The sequence below is a fragment of the Polypterus senegalus genome, chromosome 3 (assembly GCF_016835505.1).
Source record: "Polypterus senegalus isolate Bchr_013 chromosome 3, ASM1683550v1, whole genome shotgun sequence".
NCBI classification, from domain to species: Eukaryota; Metazoa; Chordata; class Cladistia; order Polypteriformes; family Polypteridae; genus Polypterus; species Polypterus senegalus.
The window spans coordinates 28,225,774-28,252,648 of NC_053156.1; the positions used below are offsets into that span (position 1 = coordinate 28,225,774).

The 26,875-nt window shown below is 41.3% G+C and overlaps 1 protein-coding gene across 1 annotated transcript in view; it reads right to left on the reverse strand.

Annotated features, from left to right (window-relative positions):
• Positions 1-26,875, reverse strand: part of itga5 (integrin, alpha 5 (fibronectin receptor, alpha polypeptide)) — a 168,526-nt gene that overhangs the window by 12,865 nt on the left and 128,786 nt on the right. Inside the window, exons 13-18 of the mRNA XM_039746867.1 lie at positions 23,121-23,312; positions 20,941-20,986; positions 20,706-20,813; positions 13,824-13,879; positions 13,579-13,733; positions 5,580-5,717 (exon numbers count right to left, since the gene is read on the reverse strand). Coding sequence (XP_039602801.1) covers positions 5,580-5,717; positions 13,579-13,733; positions 13,824-13,879; positions 20,706-20,813; positions 20,941-20,986; positions 23,121-23,312 — 695 coding nt within the window. The remainder of the gene's footprint in view (positions 1-5,579; positions 5,718-13,578; positions 13,734-13,823; positions 13,880-20,705; positions 20,814-20,940; positions 20,987-23,120; positions 23,313-26,875) is intronic.

A 26,875-nucleotide genomic window follows, 5' to 3' on the forward strand; every position in this document is an offset into this window, starting at 1 on the left:
TGCTAATTTACATTACAAGAGCATAGTTGCTCTTTCTCAGTACTTTTATGTGTGTATTTCATTTTGTCCAAAATATTCCACCACAATCTCGCACTTTTTATTTTTAATACATTTACAAAAATTTCCCAAATCCTGTTTTCGCTTTGTCTTTTTGGCTTTTTCTGTGGTACTGATGGTTTTTGCTTAGGGTAAAAATACAACATAGCAAAATGTGTAAAAAGTGAAGGGGTCTGCATAGTTTCTACAAACACCATAACTTGTTAATATTCCACAATTTAAAAAGGCACTGGTGAGTGACGACCACTCATGATGGCTCGAGGCTTTGAACTGCAACAACTCCCTTCATTTGAGGTCTTCTCCTGTGTGGATCCAAACTTTGCATTAAACTTAACTCGTCTTGTTTTCATATTCTCCGGTGCTCTTCCAAGAACATTAAAGGAGGAAAAAAAATTAAAACTCTGCTGTGAAAGGTATGCTTTTTTAAGAAATGAATTACGCCCAGGTTGTGTCCAAGAATTTGAGTTCATCTGCTCTGTTTTCATTGGATTTGGTATGGATGGGTGAGGAGGCTCTTTAATATTTCTGGTTTAAATGCATACTTATCCTCTATACTAAACCATGCCCCATCCAAAAAGTTCAATTTATAGTCAGACTTAATGTAATTAAACAATTGGAAGGTGTTTTTGGGGTTTCAAGAAAAGCCAGACATGGACACAAAGCAGTGCCCTACAAGGAGCGGCTCTTAAACGGAATTCGTTCTTTCACAGCCTAAAGGCAAAGCTTCAAAGGATTTTGACAATGTTGTCACAAGTGAGTATTTAACACAATAAATAGTGTCCGGACAAAAAAAAAAAAAAAATAAAACAAAAACTAAAAGAACAAAACTGAGCAGCTGAGAATGACCCGACAGATCCTTCACAATTGCTCTTGCTTTGAACCGACTGGTCCTTGTTGTTTGAGTTGTGCTGCCACTGGTTAATTTGATATCAAAGTAACGTAGGAGTGGCACATAATGCCTGGCATGCTGATCCATGTCCAAACAGCACAGTGTCTGGGCTCAAATGTTTAAAGGTAGAGATCTCAAAATACAAATTAAAGCTATAAACAGCACCTTGACCACATGGAGCACGGTCTGTTCTCTATTAGGTTTCTTCACAAAGAGACATGGAAGATCCTTTAAAGATGTGCTCCACATGTGCAAAAGCTGTTCCACATTTGACAACTGTGGGAAAACTGCAAAATCGTAGTGTTTGGTAAATAAGATGTGGTGGGGTGATATGTTGAATATAAATTGATAAATAAACTGCTCAAAAAAAGGAAAGGAATACTTTGAACACACATCAGATCTCAAGGGGAAAACAATCCTGCTGGCTATCTCTACTGCTATGGACTGATATGGTGATGTGTTAGGAACGAAAGGATGCCGAATCATTTGATGGAAATGAGAATGATCAACCTACAGAGGGCTGAATTCAAAGACATGCCGAAAATCAAAGGGAAAAAATAATGCGGCAGACAGGCTCGTCCATTTTTGCCAACATTTCATTGCAGCAACTCCAAATCATACTCAGTAGTTTGTATGCCAGGGCATGCTGCTAATGAAATGGCAGATGGTGTCCTACAGGATCACCTCCCAGATATGAACCAGGGCATCATTGAGCTCCTGGGCAGTCTGAGGTTCAACCTGGTGGCGTCATATGGACCTTAACAATGTCCTAGAGGTGTTCTATTGGATTTAGGTCAGGCGAGTGAGCGTGGGGGGCAGTCAATGGTATAATTTCCTTTATCCTCCAGGAACTGCCTGCATACTCTCACCACATGAGGCTGGGCATTGTAGTGCACCAGGAGGAACCCAGGAGCCACTGCACCAGCATAGGGTCTAACAATGGGTCCAAGGATTTCGTCCCGATGCCGTTGTCTAGCCTGTAGAGGTCTGTGCGCCCCTCCATGGGTATACCATCACTGACCCACCACCAAACTGGTCATGCTGAACAATGTTACAGAGAGCATAATGTTCTCCACGGCTTATCTGTCACATGTGCTCAGGGTGAACATGCTCTCATCTGTGAAAAACACAGGGCGCCTTCAAGTGGTGGACCTGCCAATTCTGGTATTCTATGGCAAATGTCAGTCAAGCTCCATGGTGCAGGGCAGTGAGCACAGCGCCCACTAGAGGACATTGGGCCCCTCAGGCCACCCTCATGAAGTCTGTTTCTGATTGTTTGGTTAGAGACATTTACACCAGTAGCCTGCCTGCTGGAGGTCATATTGTAGGGCTCTGGCAGTGCTCATCCTGTTCCTCATTCCCCAAAGGAGCAGATACCAGTGGGTCCTGCTGATGGGTTAAGGACCTTCTACGGCCCTGTCCAGCTCTCCTGGAGTAACTGCCTGTCTCCTGGAATCTCTGCTATGCCGTTGAGACTGTGCTGGGAGACACAGCAAACCTTCTGGCAATGGCACATATTGATGCGCCATCCTGCAGTAGTTGGACTACCTGTGCCACCTCTGTAGGGTCCAGGTATGGCCTCATGCTACCAGTAGTGACACTGACCTTAGCCAAATGAAAAACTAGTGACAAAAGTGGGGGTGGAGAATGTCAGAGGCCTCCACCTGTTAAACCATTCATTCCTGTTTGGGGGGTCATCACATTGTTGCCCCTCTAGTGTTCCTGTTGTTCATTTCATTAACACCAAAGCAGCGGAAACTGATTAACAAGCCCCTCTGCTACTTAACTGACCAGATCTATAGCCCACAAGTTTCATTGACTTGATACTGTACTCTCATTAAAAAGGGGCCTTTTCATTTTTTGAGCAGTATATTTTGTATGCCTTTATTTGCAGAATTAGAATTTAACTTCTTATAACGTTGAGAGTATTGACAAACCAGTTTTATTCTCTAACCCCAACCCTTTAGGAATGCTGGATTTTATGACTGGATTGCTGGCCACCTGTGACAGAGAGGGTTAGCTTTATTGCTTAATGACTTGCATGGACTTCCTTGGTTGTTTGTATAAAGGATTCTGACAAGAAACAAAAGTACTTGAGGTGGGAGGCCGTGTCCAGGCTGTTCCACTGGTAAATGGCCCAGGAAGGTGTGCGTGTGTGTCAGGGATTACACAGGGACGATAAAGAGAGAGACTTGCAAAGACGTGCTGTTTCCTTCATGTTGCATCCTGACCAAAGGTGACTGGATGATGACCCGGGAAAAGTTGGCCGCCTGGGCCTGTGCAGGTGATAAACTGACCAGGAAGAATTGAATTCAAACACAAGATATCATCCCACATGAAATTACACATCTTGCATTATCAGGTTTGTACGGTCTTGGTTTACAAAGCTCTGTTTGCTTGTATGGCATTAGTTATAATAAAAGGTTTATTATTTATAATACATTGTTAAAAGTGCAGCTCCTTCTCCTGCCTGTTCTTTCACTCTGTCTGCGGTTGGAGTGCTGAACTGAAGTAATGTGTCCGACCACAGAGTGACAAGTGAATGAGGTCGAGGCATTTTAGTTAAGTCTACACAATCCATACCTATAAAAGGCAAAGCCCTCAATAACTCATTACTAATTCTCTCACTTTCCATATAGGTGGGAAGCTGAAATTTCATGTGCTTATTCCTTGCAGTGTACATACAAAAGTTAGGTATGTTTCATGTCCTATTGCAACACCCAAGGAGGGGAAAACGGTTGTACCCCCTAAACTGTATATATAGATAGGGGAAACCCCTCCTCACTAATTCTGCGACTTGCAATATATGTAGGAAGCCCAAATTTCCCATGCTCCTCCTTTACACTGTTACTTATAAACATTAAGTATGTTTCATTTCGCGCCATACCCCGTAACGAACTTTCGAAAATAACATCTTCTATTTGGCTGTTCTCACCATTATGCCGTAAAGAACTTTCAGAACTGACCTCTCTTTTTGGTGGTTTCATTCCTTTAGGGGAAACCTCTCCTCACTATTTCTGCAACTTCCAATATACGTAGGAAGCCCAAATTTCCCATGATTCTCCTTTACACTGTACTTACAAACGTTAGGTATGTTTCATTTTGTGCCGTGCCCCGTAACTTTTGAAAATAATGTCTTCTTTTGTCCTATGAGGAACAAAGTTAAAGCATGTCTGTAGTCTTCATACCTATGGCCTAGGACCAGCGTTCTTACCTTAAAAACAAACATGAGGGTTTACATGAACTGTGACAAAAACGCCGGAGACTTTGCTGCTCTCCTCATCAAAATAGGTAATGGCAATATAATTGAACAGAACTATAAAATCAATGTTCCTAACAATCTGTCTCCTGGTGAATACCTTACAAACCCTTATTGAAAATGTTTACCCGAAACTACGAAATCTGCATGAAAAGGATGTCTCATGGTTGAGGGAGAGAGCTATTCTAACACCAAAAAATGACATGACTTCACATATAAACACCATTTTACTTCACCGACTAACTTCTGAAACAAACACATACAAGTCTGTCGACTCTGTTGTAGAACTAGAGGACGCGGTGCACTATCTGGTAGAGTTTCTTTATACTCTTAATCCTCCGAGCATGCCTCCACATACTCTACTTTTGAAGGTCGGCACACCAATTATGTTGCTAAGAAACTTTGTAACGGCACCAGGCTTCAGATCAAATCTCTGCACAAGAACCTCATTGAGGCAATTGTCTTCACTGGAACTGCTCAGGGGAGACTGGACTAATTCCTTGCATCCCTCTCATACCCTCTGACCTCCCATTACAATTCAAACACCTCCAATTTCCAGTAAGGGTTTGCTTCGCTATGACAATAAATAAGTCACAGGGTCCGACTCTAAAAAGGTCGGCATTGACTTGACACAAGATTGCTTCTCACATGGCCAACTGTACGTAGCATGCTCGAGACTAAGCTCAGCGGACAGCTGGGTCGTTTTACAGCCCGAGGGCAGAACTGCAAAAGCCGTTTACAAAGCGATCCTTGCATCCTAAAAATGTGCATTTCTCATACACAACATTTACAATCATAAATTAAACTCTTTACAATCATTAAATTCACTTTCAATACTAATGTTACATTATTTTTTAAATGTTTCCTTTTCTTTTTCATAACTTCAACACACTACTTCTCCGCTGCGAAGCGCGGGTATTTTGCTCATTATAAAGAGGAAAATAAAGGTCATCATAGGACCCTGCAAGACAGAACTTGAGGTGCAAATAAACTATCAAGATCCAGTCCTGCCAATGACAGAATGCGTTTCATCGGACTGTGCTGATCCTCTTTAATTTGAGTCTTACTTGAATTGTCTAACCAAACCCAGAATTTGACTCCTGTGCCTGTCTGATTGGATGACGCACACTTCAAATCTTTTCACACCACACTGTTGGCCACAGCTGTTCCAAATTTAAAAGTTCCCAACAGTTGAGGTCAATTAGTCAGTTTGACAAGCAGAGGTGGGATGGCAGCCCACCCATCGGTGACTTATGAGGCCCCGCCTAGCATTCACCACAGAGAGAAGAGGGCAAAAGGGCAGAGCGAGGTGTCAGACAGACAGCATTGGTGGAAAGAAAGGAAAAACAAAAGTAAAGGGGTCCGGCGTTATACCTTCTGCTCAATGAGCTGCTGAGTCTGATAGTTGAGGATGGGCTGGAGGCCATGCCGGTCGGCGGGGGCCTGAGAATCCAAGGTGAAGTTCAGGGTAACGTAAATGGAAGAGAGCTTGTCTCGGAATTCTGATTCATCCTGTAAAAGAGCAAAAATAAAACGTGTATCTCGATCTTTGAATTGATTCTTACACATTTGTCACTCCCATCCAAGCTCTGAATGCAATCAAAAATGTACTGGAAATCTCAAATTTACAATCATTATACGCTGCTACAGTAGTGGGAGTGGTGGGGGTCAAGACAATTTCTGCAGATGTTCAACCAAGTAACCTACCAGTCACATGGACTCGATGACTAATACCAAGATGATGGGCTTATGAACTGGACCACCCACCTATGTCTTAAAGACAAAATGCATAAGAGATGACACTAGCTTCCACTTTAATAGAGACAAGCGTGTCCATCTGCAATCCTGGAGGAGCACTGCGCCTGCTCATTTTTGAGTTGACTTGTACCCAGGTCTCCTTTGCTCCTTACATGGAGTATGAAGATAAATATAAAACTAGCCTGCTACACATCATCACAAGTTTAATACTGCCATGCCATCGTGAAACTAATGTATGATCGAGGCCTGGTCTGTATCTAGTTTGGTGATCAGAGGGATGAATTTCTGTTGAATGTCGATGAGCCATCAGTCCTCTCAGTCTCATCACAGAGTTTTGTGATTCATAGCCCAGTGTGATGCAGTTGGGATGAATGTCAGCATCTACACATTTGAGGGTCTTGGTCATCCCCTGGTAAAGAGTGGCTCATTCTCAGCAAGTTTAGGGATGAGCAACAATCCAGGGGTGAGGACAGAGGAGATTTTGAGGCAGTGGGTGATGGATCAGTTCATATGTTGCATCTGACAATAATAATGCAGTCAGGCCCAAGTCTGCGGAGAAAGCTTTTGGTTCATAAATTAGTCTACATGTGTCCACGCCTTTGATCAATAGTGTACAATGACCTGGAGACAAATATGGATATGGGGAAGTTAAATACGTAATTTCAGTGGATTCAGAAAGTATTCAGACTCCTTCACATTGTTTATTGTGTTGCAGATTTAACTTTAAATGAATACACCTGCATTTTTTGCTCATTAATCTACACTCAATAACCCACAATGACAAAGTGAACACATTTTCAGAAAGGTTTGCAAATTTACTCAAAATCAAAAACTGAATTTCTCCTTCATAGAAGCATTCAGAGCCTTTATTGTGTCACTCCAAATTGTGTTCAGGTGCTTCCTGTTCGCTTCAATTCTCCTTGAGATGTTTCTAGTAGTTAATTGGAACCCATTTGTGGTAAACAGAATTGACTGGATATCGTTGAAAGACACAGATGAACCCGTGCACAGAAGGTTCACTTCTCATCGCCAGTCCAATACCATCCCTACGGTGAAGCATAGTGGTGGTAGCATCATGCTATGGTGGTGCTTCTCGGCAGCAGGGACAAGGAACAGGTCAAAACTGAGTGAAGGACGAATGCAACCAAATACAGAGAGGGCCTGGAAGAAAACCAGCTCCAGACTACACACAACCTCAGACAGGGGAGACGGATCACCTTTCAGTGTGACAATGATCAGAAAGATAGGAATTAAGAATAAGATTGTGCAACACCTGACAAGGACAGGAGTTATTCTGAACAGTCAGCATGGGTTCAGAAGAGGGAGGTCGTGTTTTACTAATATGTTGGAATTCTATGAGGAGGCAACAAAAGGATCTGATCAAAGTGGAGCTTATGATATTATTTATCTGGACTTTCAGAAAGCATTTGATAAGGTGCCAGATGAGAGGTTGGGCATCAAATGAACAGAAGTGGGAGTTCAGGGTGATGTTTTTAGATGCGTGCAAATTTGGCTCAGACACAGGAAGGAAAGGGCGATGGTGTGAGGAACCTCATCAGAACTGGCCGATGTTAAGAGTGGTGTTCAGCAGGGGTCAGTGCTAGGGCAGCTGTTATTTTATTTATATATTTATATATATATATATATATATATATATATATATATATATATATATATATATATATATATATATATATATATATATATATATATATATATATATATATATATATATATATATATATATATATATTTATTTATTTATATATATATGATTTAGATAGGAATATAAGTAACAAGCTGGTTAAGTTTACAGATGATACCAAGATAGGAGGATTAGCAGATCATTTGGAATCCGTTATATCATTACAGAAGGACTTGGATAGCAGACAGGCTTTGGCAGATTTGTGGCAGATGAAATTTAAATGTCAGTAAATGTAAAGTATTACACATAGGAAGTAAAAATATTAGGTTTGAATACACAATGTGTGGTCGGAAAATCGAGTGCGCAACTTATGAGAAGGATTTAGGAGTCATAGTGGACTCTAAGATATCGACTTTCAGACAGTGTTCAGAAGCCATTAAGAAGGCTAACAGAATGTCAGGTTATATAGCGCCTTGATGTGTGGAGTACTGCGAGGTTCTGCTCAAGCTTTATAAGACACTGGTGAGGCCTCATCTGGAGTCCTGTGTGCAGTTTTGGTCTCCAGGCTACAAAAAGGACATAACAGCACTAGAAAAGGTCCAGAGAAGAGCGACTAGGCTGATTGCAGGGCTCCAGGGAATGAGTTATGGGGAAAGATTAAAAGAGCTGAGCCTTTACAGTAAAATGAGATTTAAAGGTGACCTGATTGAAGTGTTTAAAATTACGAAGGGAATTAGTCCAGTGGATTGAGACAGTGACTTTAAAAATGAGATCATCAAGAACATGGGGACACAGTTGGAAACTTGTGAAGGGTGAATTTCACACAAAAATTAGGAAGTTTTTCTGTACACAAAGAACGACAGACACTTGGAATAAGTGACCGAGTAGTGTGGTAGACAGTAAAACGTTGGGTATGTAAAACTCGACTTGATGTTTGTTTGGAAGAAATAAGTGGATAGGACCGGCGAGCTTTGTTGGGCTGAATGGCCTGTTCTCATCCAGAGTGTTCTAATGTTCATGACTGCTTTTTGTGGCCCATCAAAAGTCCAATAGACCAGTGTTTCCCAACCTCGGTCCTGGGGGGCACACTGTGGCTGCAGGTTTTTGTTCCAACCAGATTCCTAATCAGTGACAACACCTGATAACTCTGATTTAATTTTATTAGCTGGTATTTTTTTTTCTTTTAATTCTATAATCAGAAAAGCACAGCAGCATGAGTTTTACATGTATAAGACATTTAGAAATATTTTTGCTTTGCTATAAAATTAATTGCTTAACTCTCTTTTGTTGATTTCATTATACTTTGCCCTCTCTCTGTGCAGCTTTTCCCCTTCGTTGTATCTTATTAATGACAATTAAAAATGAGCAAAGCAGACCAGTTGGCAAAGAACACTGAATAATCAAAGGCTGCAGCTACTTTAGCATCAAACCCACTAATTAGTAAATAATGGATTAATTAAACAATTAGAACACCTAGAAAAGTAGAATGAAAATCAAGATGAAAATACTGTTAAAAGAAAAAAGACTTTATTCCCATATAACTGCTTGGTACATTTTAATATTTAACATAACACAGAACCTGGGAAACAACACATCACTTAATTAGCCCAGGAGTCCAGAAGCTGGTTGGAACAAAAACCTGCAGCCACAGTGGGCCCACAGGACGGAGGTTGGGAAACACTGCAATAGAAGATCTGAAGAGTAACGTGAAGGTGGCAGTTTACAGATCTAACGGAGCTTGAGAAGATCTGTCAAGAAGAATTTGATCAACTGCCCAAATCTAGGAGTGCAAAGCTTGAAAAGACCAACAAAGACTTCAAAGGTAGAACTGCTGTCAATGGAGTATTCTACAAAGTACTGAAGGGTCTGAATATTTTCTAGGAATGAGTGATTTCAGTTTTTGACTTTTTATGCATTTTCAAACCTTTCTGAAAGCACATTTTCATACTGTCATTTTGAGTTGAAATTACAAATGTATTTATTTAAAATGAAATCCACAACACAATAAAGTATGAGAAAGTGAAGGAGTCGGAATCATTTTTGGAATTCAGTGAACCCAGGATATATTTTCATATATTTTCTTTTTTACTTGCTGAATCTAATGTCTTTATCCCAGGAATCTGTCTTGGCGGAGGACTTATTAGCATGTTGGCTTTTCCTACACGCTGCCCAACAGAAGCCAGATTTTTGCATGCCTTTAAATATCGCGTCTCCTGTGAATTCTGGTTTTAAAAGAAAAGCCCAGTGAGGATTTGGCTGCTATTTCCAGGTCCACGTTACACTTTCCTTGCTGAATGGAACCTCTCTTTGAATTTATGATTTTTTAGAGTTTGAGTTAGGCATCAGTTTCATTTTTATTGGACCCGAGCCTTTGATCTGAACTTTCCGAGAAGCTTACTGTGGGCTACTGTAGAACACTGAAAAGCATGGACTTGGGCAACACTCAGGCTCTCAAATCTGGCAGGTGAAGGGCCAAGCATTTTGTACGGACACTTTTGAAAGGGAAAAAATGGGTGGTTGAGAATTTTTAACAAAAGGCTCACTTCTCTTGTTGGGGGGGAAATCACAACAGCCAACCAACATCCTCCCGAGATTCGGTAGCACAGTGGTTAAATAGGGAACATTGTGATGCCCAGGTTGCCCACAACTGGCATAATCCCCTTGAACCTGAGACATCAATAGACATGATGAACTAGGGCGAATGAGGACAAAAACAACACAGTAAAGGTACTCCGGGCTACATGTTCACAAAGTATCTAACAAAAGTGCAGTGCAGACAATATATATATATATATATATATATATATATATATATATATATATATATATATATATATATATATATATATATATATATATATATATATAGTTATACTATGATAAAAACTGTGTACAAAACAAGGGGAGGTTAAAAGCAATCAATAACCTATAATTGTTTAAAACCTCAGGTTAAAAATCAGGGGGTGAATCTTTAAAAACCCATTCCAAGCTTCTGTGCCAGCACCTAAAGCTGACATCTCCTGTGCTCACCCCTTTAGGTCTCCTCGAAAAGTGGGGCAACGTCCCCTGGCAATGCAAGCACAGCCCTCCCTAAAATCCAGCTGGTGCTTCTGCCACCATCCCTTGACCTTTAGCAAGGAACCCCATCAAGTTGTGCTGCCAGATCCACGATTTTCTTACCCATTTGGGCTATTTTTGGTTGCCACCCGCAGGTGGAAAAAAAGATAAAGGGCTTTTGTGTGTTGCATTTTTTGGGCTACTTTATTTAAAACAACCTAGTATAGTGTGGTCCAGATCTAATTATGTAATTTTCATTACGCTATAACTTAAGTTTATTACATAGAAAATCACCTGAAAAATCCCGGACCATCGAGAAGTGTACAAACTGACGACATGGAGAATCGTCTTCGCACCGAACTGGAAACATCCCCGCATAAATCAAAGTCATCCAGACGATCTGGATCTGCATAATTAGATCTGGACCACCCTGTATTTGGGGCTATTTTTAAACAAGAAATTTTTACCATTTCTTTCATCCATCTGGCAGTCCTACTATTCACACTTGTATATGTTCTTTACTGTTGTAAAATCTCTGAGGGGTGATAGAAATACCAATTCTATCACTTTGAAAATATCTGAGAGGGGATGCCCCCCTCGGGCTTTGATGATACGTACTTAACTCACCTACTAGTGTATCATTTTGTCTGCCTCAGGCATTGGGCTATTTTTTTTTTGTGCAGATTTGTTAGTTTTAATCTGTCCTTGGGCTATAAATTTTTTCTGAACCCTGAAAACAACCATCCCCTTGAGCCATGCTGTCGCTTATTCACCCTGTCCCATGCGTGCCATCCACTCGCTACAAGTGGGGCCACTTCCCAACCTCTTGCCTCATTTCTACGGCCCCCAATTCTGCTTATTCTTATTCTCCTTTCATTGTAATTCATTATCTTGATCTTGTCTTTCTTTGGATTCTCAAATTTTGCCTTCCTTTCTCAACTATCCTGTTCAGGCAGTTTGTTTTATTCCTGTGGGTGCACATGCCCTTAATTATAGACTCCGAGCTTTATTGAGGAAAAATCGAATGCATGTTTGCACGCGAGTGTGTGCTTCACCAATCCCCTCAGCAGCGGTTCTTTTAATAGTGAGCTACTCAAGAGAGCCATGAAAAAAGTATAGAATTCATAGGCACTCTGTGGCAGCGCCACCAGATTTTACATCTACCATTTTCAAATTATCTTTTGGGGCTAAACATACATAACACAATGAATCATAGAAAAATAAAATACAATTAACAAAAGAATAATTTGTCTGTTTTTGAATCTCTAAATAAAAAAATTATATATATATATATATATATATATAGATATATAAATAAAATAAATTCATTGTCAGTGTTTCTCTTTGTACGTCCGCTTTTCACGAGAGAATTACTTAACAGATTTGGATCGGTTTGTTTTCTGTAATTTGCTTTTACATTCTGGTTGATTTTGCGACTTCTCTCATTGCACGAAGTATCATAGTTCACTTGCAGTACCAATTTATCTGCGCGCATTTAAAAGACACGCAGCAGGCAGAGGGAAGGGGGTGGTGGGGTACTCCTCACTCTCGCACCAGCCTTGGGGAGTCCCTTCCCTCTGCTTAGCTAGCGAATGTGAGAACAACTTAACAGATTAAGATTTTTTTTTTGTGTCTTCTCTCATCACGTTAAGTATCATAGTTTGCTTGAAGGAGCTATATATTTGTGCTAATCCGAGACAGAGGCTGCGGGCTGAGGGGAGGGGGATGTGCGACGACAGGAGTGGGGAGCCGGCCATGGCCCTCCTCGCTATCCCATGGTGCCACGGGGAACAGCTAGTATACAATATAACCTTTTCTCATTTTGTGTCTTAAATCATGATTATTAGAAATGTAGATGTATATTCTAAAAGAAGTCAATGTGAAAAGCACCGTATAAAAGCGACATGCTTACAAAGCAGCTGGTATTAATGAAAACTATTGAAGGCACTATTTGAACTATTATTTCGACAACTTGATATTGGAGTGAACAACCTATGACTATCAGAAACAAAGCAAGTTCTAAATAGCTGAGCAAAGTTCTGAGGAGGTAACTGAAATGGTAGCTGTCCCATTGTTGTGGGTTCAACACTGTAACCACCATTTTCCAATCGACCACATCTACCATTTCTCTTCAAAATGGCCACCGATGAATATTTCTATTGACGCTAATAATTTTCAGGGATATGACCTCCACAAATCACAACTGTTACCAGTGACAGACTAGCATTTTTGGGTCACTAAATATTGAACTGTTATGGGGGGGCCCTCAATCAGCAATGAGGTCTGGGTAACCACTGTTATCTTCTTAAATACAGTTGTTCCATGACAAATAAATTTTATATCTCTACATATACATACACACACACATACATATATATATATATATATATATATACATATATATATATATATATATATATATATATATATATATATATATATATATATATATATACATATGTATATATATATATATATATATACATATATATATATATATATATATATATATACATATATATATATATATATATATATATATATATATATATATATATATATATATATATATATATACACATATATATACATACACATATATATACATACACATATATATACATACACATACATACATATATATACATACACATACATACATACATACATACACATACACATACACACATACATATATATATGCCGAAGTCACTGGTGTGAATACAAAATTTCTATGAATTATAGTTTAGTTTTCATCATAATTCAAAGTCTCTTCAAGCATCCCTTCCAGGATGACAAAATTTTAAATTTCATTAACTTCATAGTAGATTTGCTCCTGCTGCTTTTGGCATTAGCCCCCCAGTTAGCCACTTCAACCCACCCAGTGCTCATTACCCTCAGGGGCCTCCTTACCTTGAGGTAGACCTTCATTTCCCGGCAGGTTTCGGCCGCTCCATTCTGCACACTGATTGTCTGCTGCAGGCTGGGCTGCCTGTTGGACAGGAAGTTCACCCGTCTAACTGCTCCTTTCTGTTTCCTTTGGTCAAGCTGCAAGTCCACACTGAAGGCTGGAAGAGGCAAAAGGTTCAAGTCAGGCTTTCATTCTAGCATTAGCCAAGTTTGGAAGGTTAAGGCAGGTAAGTAGGACAGGGGCTTACCAATATTGTGAGGAAGGTGTCGCCCATTGGCTGTAAGACAGAAAGTGAGGCTAACGCTACAAGAGAACAAAAGGGCTCAGAGTTAGTGAAGAGTGCAGCGAATCTCTCTACATCTCTGTCTTTATCGAGATTACAATCTCAACATGCCTTATATATACACACACTGTACAGGTCAACAATACTTGCATCTCCAGAACATTCTCAAAAATTAATTAATCCTGTGCAGAGGCATAGGGTAGCACTGGGTACAAAGGCAAGGACCAAACCTGGAAGAGATGCCAGTCTTATACAAATACATAACACCACACAATGCCAATTTGGAGTCGCAGTTGCATGCGCATATCTTTGGGATGCAAGTGGAAAACCCAACACAGGTGCACAATTTGAACCCTGGGCACGGGAGTTTCAGTACAGCAGCATTAACCTCTGTGATGCTCAGATGCTCTGCAATGATGTTCGAACATTTAAGATCTTGGCACTCCAAGGGAAATTTCACGGAAGCGAGTTGCTAAACCCTGCCTCATTATCTCTTCCTCTCCATACTCTACACACCAATTTGACACAGCCTTAAAACAACGGACAAGTGAGGTGAATCACACAGATTACCTCGTTACAATGGCACCGTTCAAGGAATGGGATATGTTTGTTAGGGAGCAAGTGAACAGTCGGCTCTTGGAGGTGATTTATTAGATAAAGGAACAATGAACATGCGTAAGGATCTGAGTGTCTTTGACAGGGGCTAAATGGTGAGGGCTACATGACTGGGTCAAAGATTATCCAAAATGGCAGGTACCTAAAACAAGGGGTCCAAGGAAGGTCAACTAGTGAAATGGTGGCAGGGTCATGGGCACCCAAGGCTCAGCAAAAGCTAGCCCATCTGCTCTTATCCCACAGAACAGTTACTGTAGCACAAATTGCTGGCCATAAGAGAAAGGTGTCTGAACACACACACCTTGTGACATATGGGGCTGAGTACCCACAGACCAGTATGATTTCTCATGTTGACCCCTGTCCACTGCAAAGAGTCTACAAACGGGCATGTGTGCGTGTCTGAACTGGACCATGGAGCAATGGAAGGAGGAGGAGGAGGCCAGGTCTGATGAATCATGATTTCTTTTAGATCATGTGAATGGCGGAGTGTGTGTGTAGTTTACCTGGGGAAGAGATGGCAGCAGGATGAACTTTGAGAAGGCTGCAAGACAGCAGAGACAGTTTGATGCTCTGGGCAATGTTCTGGTGGGAAGCTTTCAAATGGATGTTACTTTGACACACACCACCTACGTAAAGACTTTTGTAGACCATGTAACAGTAGGGGTGTCCAACTCCGGTCCTGGTGGGCCGCACTGGCTGCAGGTTTTCATTCTAACCCTTTTCCTAATCAGTGACCACTGCTAATTAACTCCTTTTCCCTTCATTTTAGTTAAGGATTCAGTCCTCTGAATTGATTTGTTTCTTCATTAAATGGCAGCCAAACACAAATGAGATGTGAAACGAGCCAACAGATGACCAGCTAAATTGGGGCTTCAAACTTCAGCCAATTTCACTCCAACCAGTTTTTCAATGAGAAGCCAATTCTTGCTGTTAATTAAAGCTTTATTGAACATCATGACTTGTTGCTGCTCTTGTTCTGCCACAGCAGACTGTTGATTTTCTGTTTTTCTAAGACCACCGTCGAGATGTTTTGTGACGTGAGCAGACCAACATGACCAAGACCTTCACCATTCATTATTTTCAGGTTAGATGGTCCGGGTTTTGTGTCTCCTTTGTTTGGTTGCTCATTAAGGAAAAAAAACTTAGGGGTCTGAGTCACATCAATTAAAATGAAGACAAAACAAGTTAATCAGCAGCAAAAATGGCTTACTGATTATGAAGATGGCTAGAATGAAAACCTGCACCCACTGCGGCCTTCCAGGACTGGAGTTGGACACCCCTGATTACACCCTCTTGATGGTAATAGTATTCCTGATGGCAATGGCCTCTTTCAGCAGAATAATGTGTCCTGCCACACTTCAGGAATGGTTAGAGGAACATGACCAAAGGTTTAAGGTGTTGACTTGGCCCCAAAATCCTCAGACCACAATCTGACCGAGCAACTGTGGGATCCATCCACTTCCAAGGATCTGCTGGTACTGTCTTGGTGCCGGATACCACAGGACATTTTCAGAGGTCTTGTAGAATGCACACCTCAACTAGTCAGAGCCATTTTGTCAGCATGAGAGGGGACTTGCACAATATTAGGCCGGTGCTTCTAATGTTGGGGCTGATCAGTGTCAAGTGTACGTTAGGGTAATTCGTGACTGTAGTGTGGCCCCGTATCAATAAGAGAGCCTTTCCAGGTGGGGTTCATGTCTTGCACGCTCGGAGCACAAACTGGGTTTACAGTATCTCACAAAAGTGAGTACACCCCTCACATTTTTGTAAATATTTTGTTATATCTTTTCATGGGACAACACTGAAGATATGACGCTTTGTTACAATATCAAGTAGTCCGTGTACAGCTTGTATAACAGTGTAAATTTGCTGTCCCCTCAAAATAACAGCACGCAGCCATTAATGTCTAAACCACTGGCAACAAAAGGGAGTACACCCCTAAGTGAAAAATGTCCAAATTGTACCCAAAGCCATTTTCCCTCCCCGGTGTCATGTGACTCGTTAGTTTTACAAGGTCTCAGGTGTAAATGGGGAGCTGGTGTGTTAAATTTGGTGTTATCGCTCTCACACACACTCATACTGGTCACTGGAAGTTCAACATGACACCCCATGGCGAAGAACTCAGAGGATCTGGGGGGGAAAAAACATAAAGATGGCTGAGGCTATAAGACGACTGCCAACACTCTGAAACTGAGCTGCAGCATGGTGGCCAAGACCAAACAGCGATTTAACAGGACTGGTTCCACTCAGAACAGGCCTCGCCGTGTTCAGCTTCATATCCAGAGGTGGTCTTTTGAAAACAGATGTATGAGTGATGCCAGCATTGCTGAAGAGGTTGAAGGGGTTGGGGGTCAGCCTGTCAGTGCTCAGACCACACGCCCACCACACACTGCATCAAATTGGTCTGCATGGCTGTCGTCCCAGAAGGGAGCCTCTTCTAAAGATGAAAGGACATGGATCACTGGAACATGTGCTGTGGTCTGATGAGACCAAGATAAACTTATTTGGTTCAGATGGTGTCAAGCGTGAGTGACAGCAACCAGGTGAGGAGTACAAAGACCAGTGTGTCTTGCCTACAGTCAAGCATTGTGGTGGGATTGTCATGGTTTGGGGCTGCATGAGTGCTGCCGGCACTGTGGAGCTACAGTTCATTGAGGGAACCATGAATGCCAACATGTACTGTGACTTGGAAAACTGGGCCACAGGGCAGTATTCCAACATGATTGCGACCCCAAACATACCTCTAAGACGACCACTGCCTTGCTAAAGAAACGGAGGGTAAAGGTGCTGGACTGGCCAAGCAGGTCTCCAGACCTAAACCCTATTGAACATCTGTGGTGCATCCTCAAAACGGAGGGTGGAGGAGCGCAAGGTCTCTAACATCCACCAGCTCCGTGATGTCGTCATGGAGGAGTGGGAGAGGATTCCAGTGGCAACCTGTGAAGCTCTAGTGAACTCCACGCCCAAGAGAGTTAAGGCAGTGCTGGAAAAGAATGGTGGTCGGCCACACAAAATATTGACACTTTGTGCACAATCTGGACATTTTTCACTTAGGGGTGTACGTACTTTTGTTGCCATCGGTTTTGGACATTAATGGCTGTGTGTGGAGTTATTTTGAGGGGACAGCAAATTTACACTGTTATACAAGCTGTACATCGATTATGTTACATTGTATCAAAGTATCATATCTACAGTGTTTTCCCATGAAAAGATATAATAAAATATTTACAAAAATGTGAGGGGTGTACTCACTTTTGTGAGCTACTGTATAACGGGTGGACTTCCTGCACTAAGTGACACCTGACGAGATGAGTTATCCTCAAAATGAACATTCAGCATCTCTTCATCGCCTCTCTTCCCTCCCAACAGGTGTATTAAGGACACGCTAGGATGGTGGGTCAGGGTTGCTCCTCTGTTCTCCTGCACATACAAATGTGTCACTTTACTGGGCACAGCTCAGATTTTTCATGGGCCAGCGTGAAAGCAGGAGAACCTTGCATGTTTCAGTCCTGTGCTTCTGGGGTACTTTGATTTAACAGCACACCAGTCCAACAGTCCCACACTCCAGATGGGCAGCTGTGGGGGTGTCAGAACAGCACTGATGTTTCCCAGCTGTGTTTGCCGTGGCCAGACAATCTGCCGTTCATTGAACATATGGCGGCTCAGGTCACTAGGCAACACTGATGAGACCGCCCCCAATTTTGCCGGTTAACACTACCCCAAGGGCTTGGCTTTTCACAGAACACTAAGCTTATTCTCAAAGAGTCTCAGAATTTATTACAGGTTCAGAACCTACACACACGTGGTTTCCTTTTTCACTGTAGTGAAGGAAAACTCAGGCATTCCAGAATTTAAAGAGATTTGTGTGAACTACAACCAAAAAAAATAGAAAAAAAAATCACTAACAATCAGGGGTGGAAAAGACAAAGTCAAACGTGAAGTCTTGCCTTTAGTCAGATGAGAGCTAAGTAAAGAATAGTGAGGGTTGAAACATGAGGCAAAAAAAAAAAAAATAAAATAAGATGGCCCTGCAATTGTCTAGCGCTTTCTGGTTTGTTCTGTCATCTCCATTTTCACAGTATCATAGAACCCCTGGGCAAAGTAGTGCATTGGAGCCCCTGTTTTGATAGCAGAAATCCCTAAAACCAGTGCCCATACGATTGAGATGGCCCTGGATAATCGAAGGGGATACAAGCAAAAGGTGTAATCAGCCATGTCATAAGTTCACATAACTTCTCCTTCTGGGAGATGTTGGGCCAAAACAAAATGGAAGATTGGTGAGCAGGAACAGACAGACAGAGCTGGAAAAAGTGGAGAGATTCACGTGTATTGTCATGTATAATGACATTTTAAAATAACACAATGAGGAAAAAAACTCATCCAAAAGGAAACATGGAATCCATAAATGCATACATTTGCCACCTTAAGAAATGGTATAATATTAAAAAATGACATATTTGCAAAAGCTGCCGAGTGATGGTGATGATGCCATATGTGGAGAGGTACCTGCTTTTGTTTCTTTGAGAATGCGCTCTTTTTAACTATGCATATAATGCCCATTAAGGCTATGTGGCCGAATTGTGGCCAGGGTGGCGAATCTCAAAATCTCTGTCCTTTCTGCCATGTCCATGTGCGACACGGAATAAAAGACTTGACGGGACAGAGAAAAAAATAAAATGTACCACACACTTACTATGTGTAAACTGCTCTGGATGAAGACCTCAGCCAAACAAAACAAACAATTGAAACAGCAGTTGGCACAAGAGGGCCGTGGTTAGTGGTGCTGCTCAGTAGATCCAGATCCCTGCCCAATTTACAACTTGGTTGAAGACTCAGTAAATGCAGGAAATGACATCAAACTTTCATTTTTGTTCATATTACTGGAATAAGCAAAAATATTTTTTGCCAAATAAGGTTTTTGTAATCTAGCACTGCACTAGGAAAAGCTTAATTACATGTTTGAACTTCCTAGAACTCCAACTTAATTTCCTGCTTCCAGTTTGCCAGTTGTTGGCCACATAGCACCGTAAGTAAAGGGTGCAGGGTCTGGAACAAGAGTTTAAGCAGGATTCTTCCATATAGTTGGCACAGGAAGATCTCCTGCTTTCGCTTTGTACTGCCCTGTATGGAGAGGTCACCAATAAATAAAATCTTGTGGTGCAGGAACAACCATCTGCAATCCAACATCAGCAAGATAAAAGAGCAGGTGGTGGACTTCTGACCTGCCAAGAAGTCTCTGAGACCAGTCACCATTCATGGGGAGAACACGGAAGTGGTGTTAAGTAACAAGTATTTGGGGTTCACATGAACACCACACTGGACTGGCCTGACAACACAGTGGTACTGTACAAGGTGGCCAAAAGCAGACCGGACTTCCTAATGAGACTCCGACCTTCCGCTGGAAGTTTTCTACCAGGCCATAGTAGCCAGTGTGGTGTTCTGTGCTGCAGTCTGAGCACAAAAGCACAAAGTTTGAACAAACTTATCGGGAAAAACCTGTGCCCCATCCCAAGGCCAAACCTGGACACACTGGAAGCCATTGTGAAAGAGAGAGGATGGTGCCAAAATTGGACACCATCACAAAAGATCCTCTCCATTCGGCACCGTCTTAGAACACTTTTAGCCATAGACATAAGCAGCACCCCCTGGAAGTCTTTTCTGCCCACTGCTATCCACTGCTTCCATTCAAAGCGGATTGATTGTATTATTTGGCCTGTCCTACGAGTCTATATTCTTGTGTGTTCCATTCTTGCTACTGTATGCATTTGAATTTCCCCTTGGAATTAATACATTTATCTAATCCACTGTAATCTAAAAACCTTAAGCCTTCTTCAAGGTGAAGGTGTAAAGTAAGGGGTTGAGAATTCTTTTCACCCTCTTATGGACTTTGTCATGGGATTTTGGCTCAGGGTAAGTGGTTTCCCCAGAGACTTTTCTTTGTGGAGCACTGCAATGATGATTTAATTATGATGAAGATCAGCCAGATACCAACTGTGAGCTCCAGCAAAACCTGAGCATAAATTCCAGGTATCTGTACATATCGGTTACATGGTCCTGTACATTTTGACTTGCACAACAGACTACCATTCCTTCAGTTACAGTTTCAGTTAAGTGAATCACGTTTAATTGGGTTGGTCAAAGATGATTGAATGCAAGGACAATGTGGTCTAGGACATGATTTCCGTACATGTTTCACAGATAAAGACTGACATATGTCCATGGAGTACTTACCAAGACACCACATGCGAGGTCTGAGGAATAAAGCAAGACTTCTCTTCGGGGTTCAGCATGTTTGGGGTGATGAGAAGGGTGGCACTGGCGTTAACAATCGGACGAGCTCTGCCAATGAGTGTGATGGGGGTTTGGGAGAAGAAAGGAAGTAATTTAATCTTGAGGTTAAAGCATTATGGCAATTTCTAATTGGGACACAATAATTGAAATGGATGATGGAAAAAGTGAAAATTACCTGTACAGCGAAACTCTGTCTACCCCGAAAGCTCCAACAAGGACATCTAGGAAAATCAAAAGAAAAAAAGTTCACCTAATTTTTATGGAAAGCAGAAAATAGTTTTTAGGCCAAAATCAACTAGGCTCAGTTTTACTTTTTATTGTATATGTGATGCTTTACTTGAGCTTTCTCTAAGCATTTCCTTTCATAACTCCAAATCACACACTTTTAGCATCTCAGAAATGCCCTCATGGGGAGAGTAGGGAGTGAATTGCACATATTCTTTGGTCAACTTCCATTAACTTCTTGTTGGATCCTGTATTGTGTACTAATCAGTATTAATCATACCGAGTAAAATAACGTCACCAGCAAAACGCCTGCACCAGGGGGACTGGACTTCTATTCCATGACTCAACACATCCATAACCAGATTAAAGAGGTAGGCACTTCAAGATCCCTGGTGCAGACCTACTCTAACTGGTGATTTTCTGTTACCCCCATACTACTTTTAACTTGAGTTCTCACTCATGTATGTCCTGGACAATCTTCATCTACCTCTCTGGTCCTCCTGTCTCTCTCATGTATCTCCAGACCACTTGACAAGACAGTCCATCATAAACCTTCTCCAAATCAACACACACCATATGCAATTCCTCCCAATTTTTTTTGAGGTTTCCCTATCGTCTCAAAGCATCAGTTGTTCCTCCACCCTGGCATGAAACCAAACTGCTCCTCCCTTGTGGTGGTCTCTTCCCTAAGCCATTTCCAGATTTTTCATTGAATTACAGTCGACTCCACTTAAGTGCACGTTGGTTATGCACACGCTCTGCTTAGCTACATGTGACTTGCACGGTCCCTATTTGTATAAAGTCACATAAACGGGAAATAACTTTGGATAAGCGTACTAGCGATAAGCGCATGTACATTATTGATCCCATTGCTATTCTCTCCAGCCAAATTCAGTCCAGTTAACTGCACGGTATGCTAACATTCACTAGTTAAACAACAATATTGATTGACATGCTCAAATGACGTAATCAGCATGCGACAATGAAAGTAGCCCGGCTCTTGTGACCAGCTGAAGGCGGATCATTCAGGTACTTGTGTCCAATCCCGCTACTATACTGAGGCCTAACGGATTACAGTAGTCAGTTTAATAGCGTGTTATGTACATGTAAATGTCGTCTCAGAACTGCCAATGCGTTGAACAAAAGTCAATTAGCAACGAATGACATTACAAGTTAGCCTTACAACTCAACTGTGATAAGTTAGCTGTCGTGACTTTTGACTATGGCGTTGACTTTGTCGTCCTGTGCTCAAAAATCGCTGTCTCTGGCTGAACGTGTTGATATCTTAAACAGACTTGACAACAAGGAGAGTTCCGGTCTCCGTTGCAAAATATTACAGCGTTTCATCCTAGCCAGATTTCTTGAATTTACAAGTATAAGGAATCGTTATTGCAAGACTGGCAGAATGGCGGCAATCTGGACAGAAAACAAAAAAAGAATAGGGAAGGCTGAAGATGTACAGGTAATGCAGCAGTTAATGTGTATGTATGCATTATACATGTATCCACTATATTCTTCACTGTAGTCTATTTTAATTCATGTTTTATTGCGTCTGACTAGGCTAGTAGGTGGGGTAACTGAATGGTCAGCTTTTAGGATTGACATGTTGCACTCCTATTAAGAGCACGCTCTGCTTAAGCACACGTGGAGATCTCGTTCGGAGGTCATGCACTTAAACGGAGTCGACTGTAACTAAATCACAACAACAAATACAGCTGAAAAGGAGAATATTAGACTACTGATTAGCAGTATATGTCACATATAACACAACTCTGACTATTAGCACTTTGATGTGCGACTCTTCAGAAGGACTTCCATTAACGTCTTGTTGGAACCTGCCTTGTGTTTACCTGACAGAGTGAAAAGCAGGCCCAGGAAATGGATGGTTGGGTGGCTATTATGTGACATATTATTATGCCATTCGTAATTCATTTGTGCACACCCTGTTCAGGACTAAGCGGGTTAGAAAATGAATGACCGACAGGCTGGGAGAAATCTTCCCATTCTAGGTCCTTACTTATCAACCATTTTGGAATGCTGTCCATTCAAGAAAAGTGCTATTTGCAACAAACGGAGTGGATTTCTCTTGTGTTGAAAGATCTTTATGGACATCCTTCAGTGCTCAAATACCTGGGTAGCCATTCTCATCCAGGTCTTTATTTCCACGAATGGCAAATCCAAAGCTGGGAGGCAAGTTGGTGGAGGCCCACTGGCCTATAAGGACTTGTGAAGGTGTGCCCATCAGTCCTCCAGCATGCCCGTTATAAATGTAGACCACGCCTTGCTGATGTTCTCCACCAAATGGGCAGCCAAGTGCAACATCTGAAAAATATCACACAATATATTAGGTGAAAATGTATAACTTCACTGCTTATTATGAGCAACGACAACTGGTTTAAGGCCACTGTGCTATTATGCTAGTAATTATATATCTCTCTCTCTCTCTCTATATATATATATATATATATATATATATATATATATATATATATATATATATATATATATATATATATATATATATATATATATATATATATATATATATATATATATATATATATATATATATATATATATATATATATATATAATTTAATCTAATTTTAATCCACCCTAGAGAAAAAACTTTGTGTTCTTGTTTTCTTTACAAATACCTCAAGGTGACTTACATCAAAAGGAGCCAAGCTGCTAGACTTGTGACCATTTTTAAGGAATCACTGGGGAGCTTGCAAGGGGCAGCATTAGAAACGTCTGCAATGTGTTTTAAAAGGGGGACCATGACATAAAGGGACTTCAGCTTTTGAAGAGAATAAAGTTTGTGGCAGGGGAGCTTGGCTTTTAATGTTAACTTATGCAAAGTATGAGATGTAGATTTAAAGCAAAGTATTGTAGAAATCTAAGGACCACTCCACCCAAAATTCACATTTAAGGCAAGAAGCACCTTCTGTGATAACCATGTCTGTCTGAAAGAACTCAGCCCATAGACCAAATTTGTTGAAATTAGCCAGACACATTCTGCCAAGAAATTTATCAGCGTGGTTCATTTTTCATGGAGATATCTTGAGCAGATCACTCTGCACACATTTTTGAAATTTTAAAGTCTCCCATTGACCTCCTCTATCTTAAAACAGAGAAACATGCTGTGTGATCTTCCACTACAAATCAGTTTACTATTTTAAAAATTTTACCTTGACAGTGGCTACACCAACATATTAATTTTGCACATTTTACTTTTTTACTTGTCTGCCAGCTAATCAGATCCTTAATACAATATCACTGTTAAAAAGCATGGATTTAATAAAATTGTACTCCATTAGTTTGGAATATAACTCATTGTTACCAAAACACACACGCACACACTAGCTGCCCGAAGATTCCTTTGCAGTTTTATTATATTTATGAACTTAGAGACGCGTCAGTTAAGTATTAAAAATTCCCCAGGGCAGAGGACATGGACCCACCTGTGCTTGCATCCCCACTGGTGAAGCCATATCTTTGCTGTATCTCTAGCATATGAATCTTATTAATCTTTGTCTCGACAAAATACCTCCAGATAGACAATGTTTTTTGGGAAAACGTCAAGCCTTGCCCTCCATTGCTGAGGTGTTTCACTTGCACGTTGTTGAGCCGCAGCGTTTGCTTTGCTTTGACGTTGTCTCTCCATTTGTGTCATTAGCACAATGATTTGCTGCACGCAGGTCTTGTAGTGAGAAGTGAGGTGCATGCAAGCACTGAAAAAAATGTAATAGTGCATGCATGTGTATGTGATTGAGCGTGAGCAGAGCAGACTGCTCCATACACACACACACACACACACACAAGGGCGAGAGTCAAAAATGATCTGTCATATAGCAAGCAACCGCAGGCTCCCAGCGTTGTAGCAGTTCGCAGTTAAAGTGAATCACAGAAGATTGCGGTCAAGTTATAAGCACCTGCCATCGATGGGTGATGCAAGGAACATTATAAATGCAAGAGCACAGGATTACTTAGTCACTACCCTGCCCGACTGCCATGTCTCTGTATAGGAAAGCGGTAGATCCCACTACAATAAATAACCGTTCTGTTCCTGTTTCACACTGAATAAAGCTTGTTTTGCTCAAGTACTGAGACTCAGCCTCATGTTTTGGGGTGCATGACAGGAACTCACATGTTACAGCACACATAGACGTGGTCACCATGGTATAGTAAACAGTATACGCTCATACGGATGTTGACTATACGAGTGAGGCACGCCGACTGAGAACGATCATGGGAGACGATTACCCACAATCCCCACGTGACATACGTACTACTCGTATTACAAGACCTCGCTCGTTTATCAAGTTAAAATTTATTAAAAATTTTAGCTCATCTTGCAAATACACTCGCAGACCAAGTTACTCACAATCCAAGCTTTCACTGTACATCATTTTTCGACATACTCTCCCTGCCTTTCAATACACTTTGTCCATCTGTCAGCAAGCTTTTGTATTCCTACATTAACAAATGTTTTAGGCTGAGCTGTGAGCCACAAATGCACTGCTGTCTTCACCTCTTCATGAGACGTGAATCTTCGGCCCCGTTGGGCTTCTTGCTAAACCCAAGTCTGTCGTGGATTATTGAATAGGCAGCGCCAGGGCTGATTTGCCACATCATCTACTGTCACTCGTTTATTCAACGGAATCATTTCACATGCATGCTCAATGTCATCATTTGTGTGCTTGGACAGGCGCCCGGCTCCTTCATCGCTGACGCTTGTGCGACCTTCCTTGAATTTCTCAATCCATTCATAGGCTCTTCTTCACCACAAAACACTTTTTTTATATTGTGCACAAAGTCTTCGATCAATATGGGCACCAGACACACCCTCAAACCACGGAAAATGAATCACTGCATGTTTCTCTTCTTTCATGCAGATCACAAGCGGGGCAAGCCATTGTTTCTCACACCGCAGTTACAAATGATCTGACATAACACGTTCACACCTTCACTGCCATGACTGGGGAAGACAGGGACCTCGTGGGGAAAGTGCTGCCAACAAAACTTTTAATATAACCGGAGTACGGATCATTTTTGAGTTACCCTCGTACATGTGATGTAACAAGGCTGCAAGAGGCTGGAGGTATGAAAGGATGTCAGTCGCTACCCACCGTGTTTGTTTATTTTTTTTAAATTTTTATTTTATTTTTTTTTTTTTGTAAAGTCATACGTATCAATCCCAGTCCCTGACCTTTTTTTTTTTCTTTCTTCCCATTTCTCCATATAAATAACTGCAATACACAGAAAACATCTCCATAGATATTATAAAACTAAGAGGCAACCTTAGAATACGGAGTCTGCAAAACTTTTAAAGTTGACAGAAATATTAACTGAGGAATTTGTATTAGTGTTTCCCACCTCTGTGGTGTCACGACTCAGCTTTTCACAAGCCAGTCAGTGAATTTAGCACATTCAAATGAATTAGGAGAGTGGGGTGGTTGAGCGTGATCGTCAAAGTTTGGACCCACACGATCACCAGAGAGTCAGAGCATTAGATGAATCAAGCGCAGTCGTCAATGCTTTTCCTCCTTGGTGAATCGAGTACAAACTTCAGAGAGCAGGGGTTGGGGAGGTCGTCCAGGATCGGCCGCTAGCCACCTGTGAGGCTGCCGCTGTCAATCGAGTGGTGAAGGTGGGGGGACTTCTTCCAAGGTCAGCTCACAGGTTGATTTAATTTAAACAATTCATCCGTAAAATTTCACACTATAAATGCATTATTGCATTTCATCATAAGATTATAATCTCATAAAGATAGATACCCTTAAAGACAGGGTGAGAAGCTCAGTCATCCGGAAGGGGCTCAGAGTAGAGCCGCTGCTCCTCCACATCGAGAGGAGTCAGATGAGGTGGCTCGGGCATCTGAT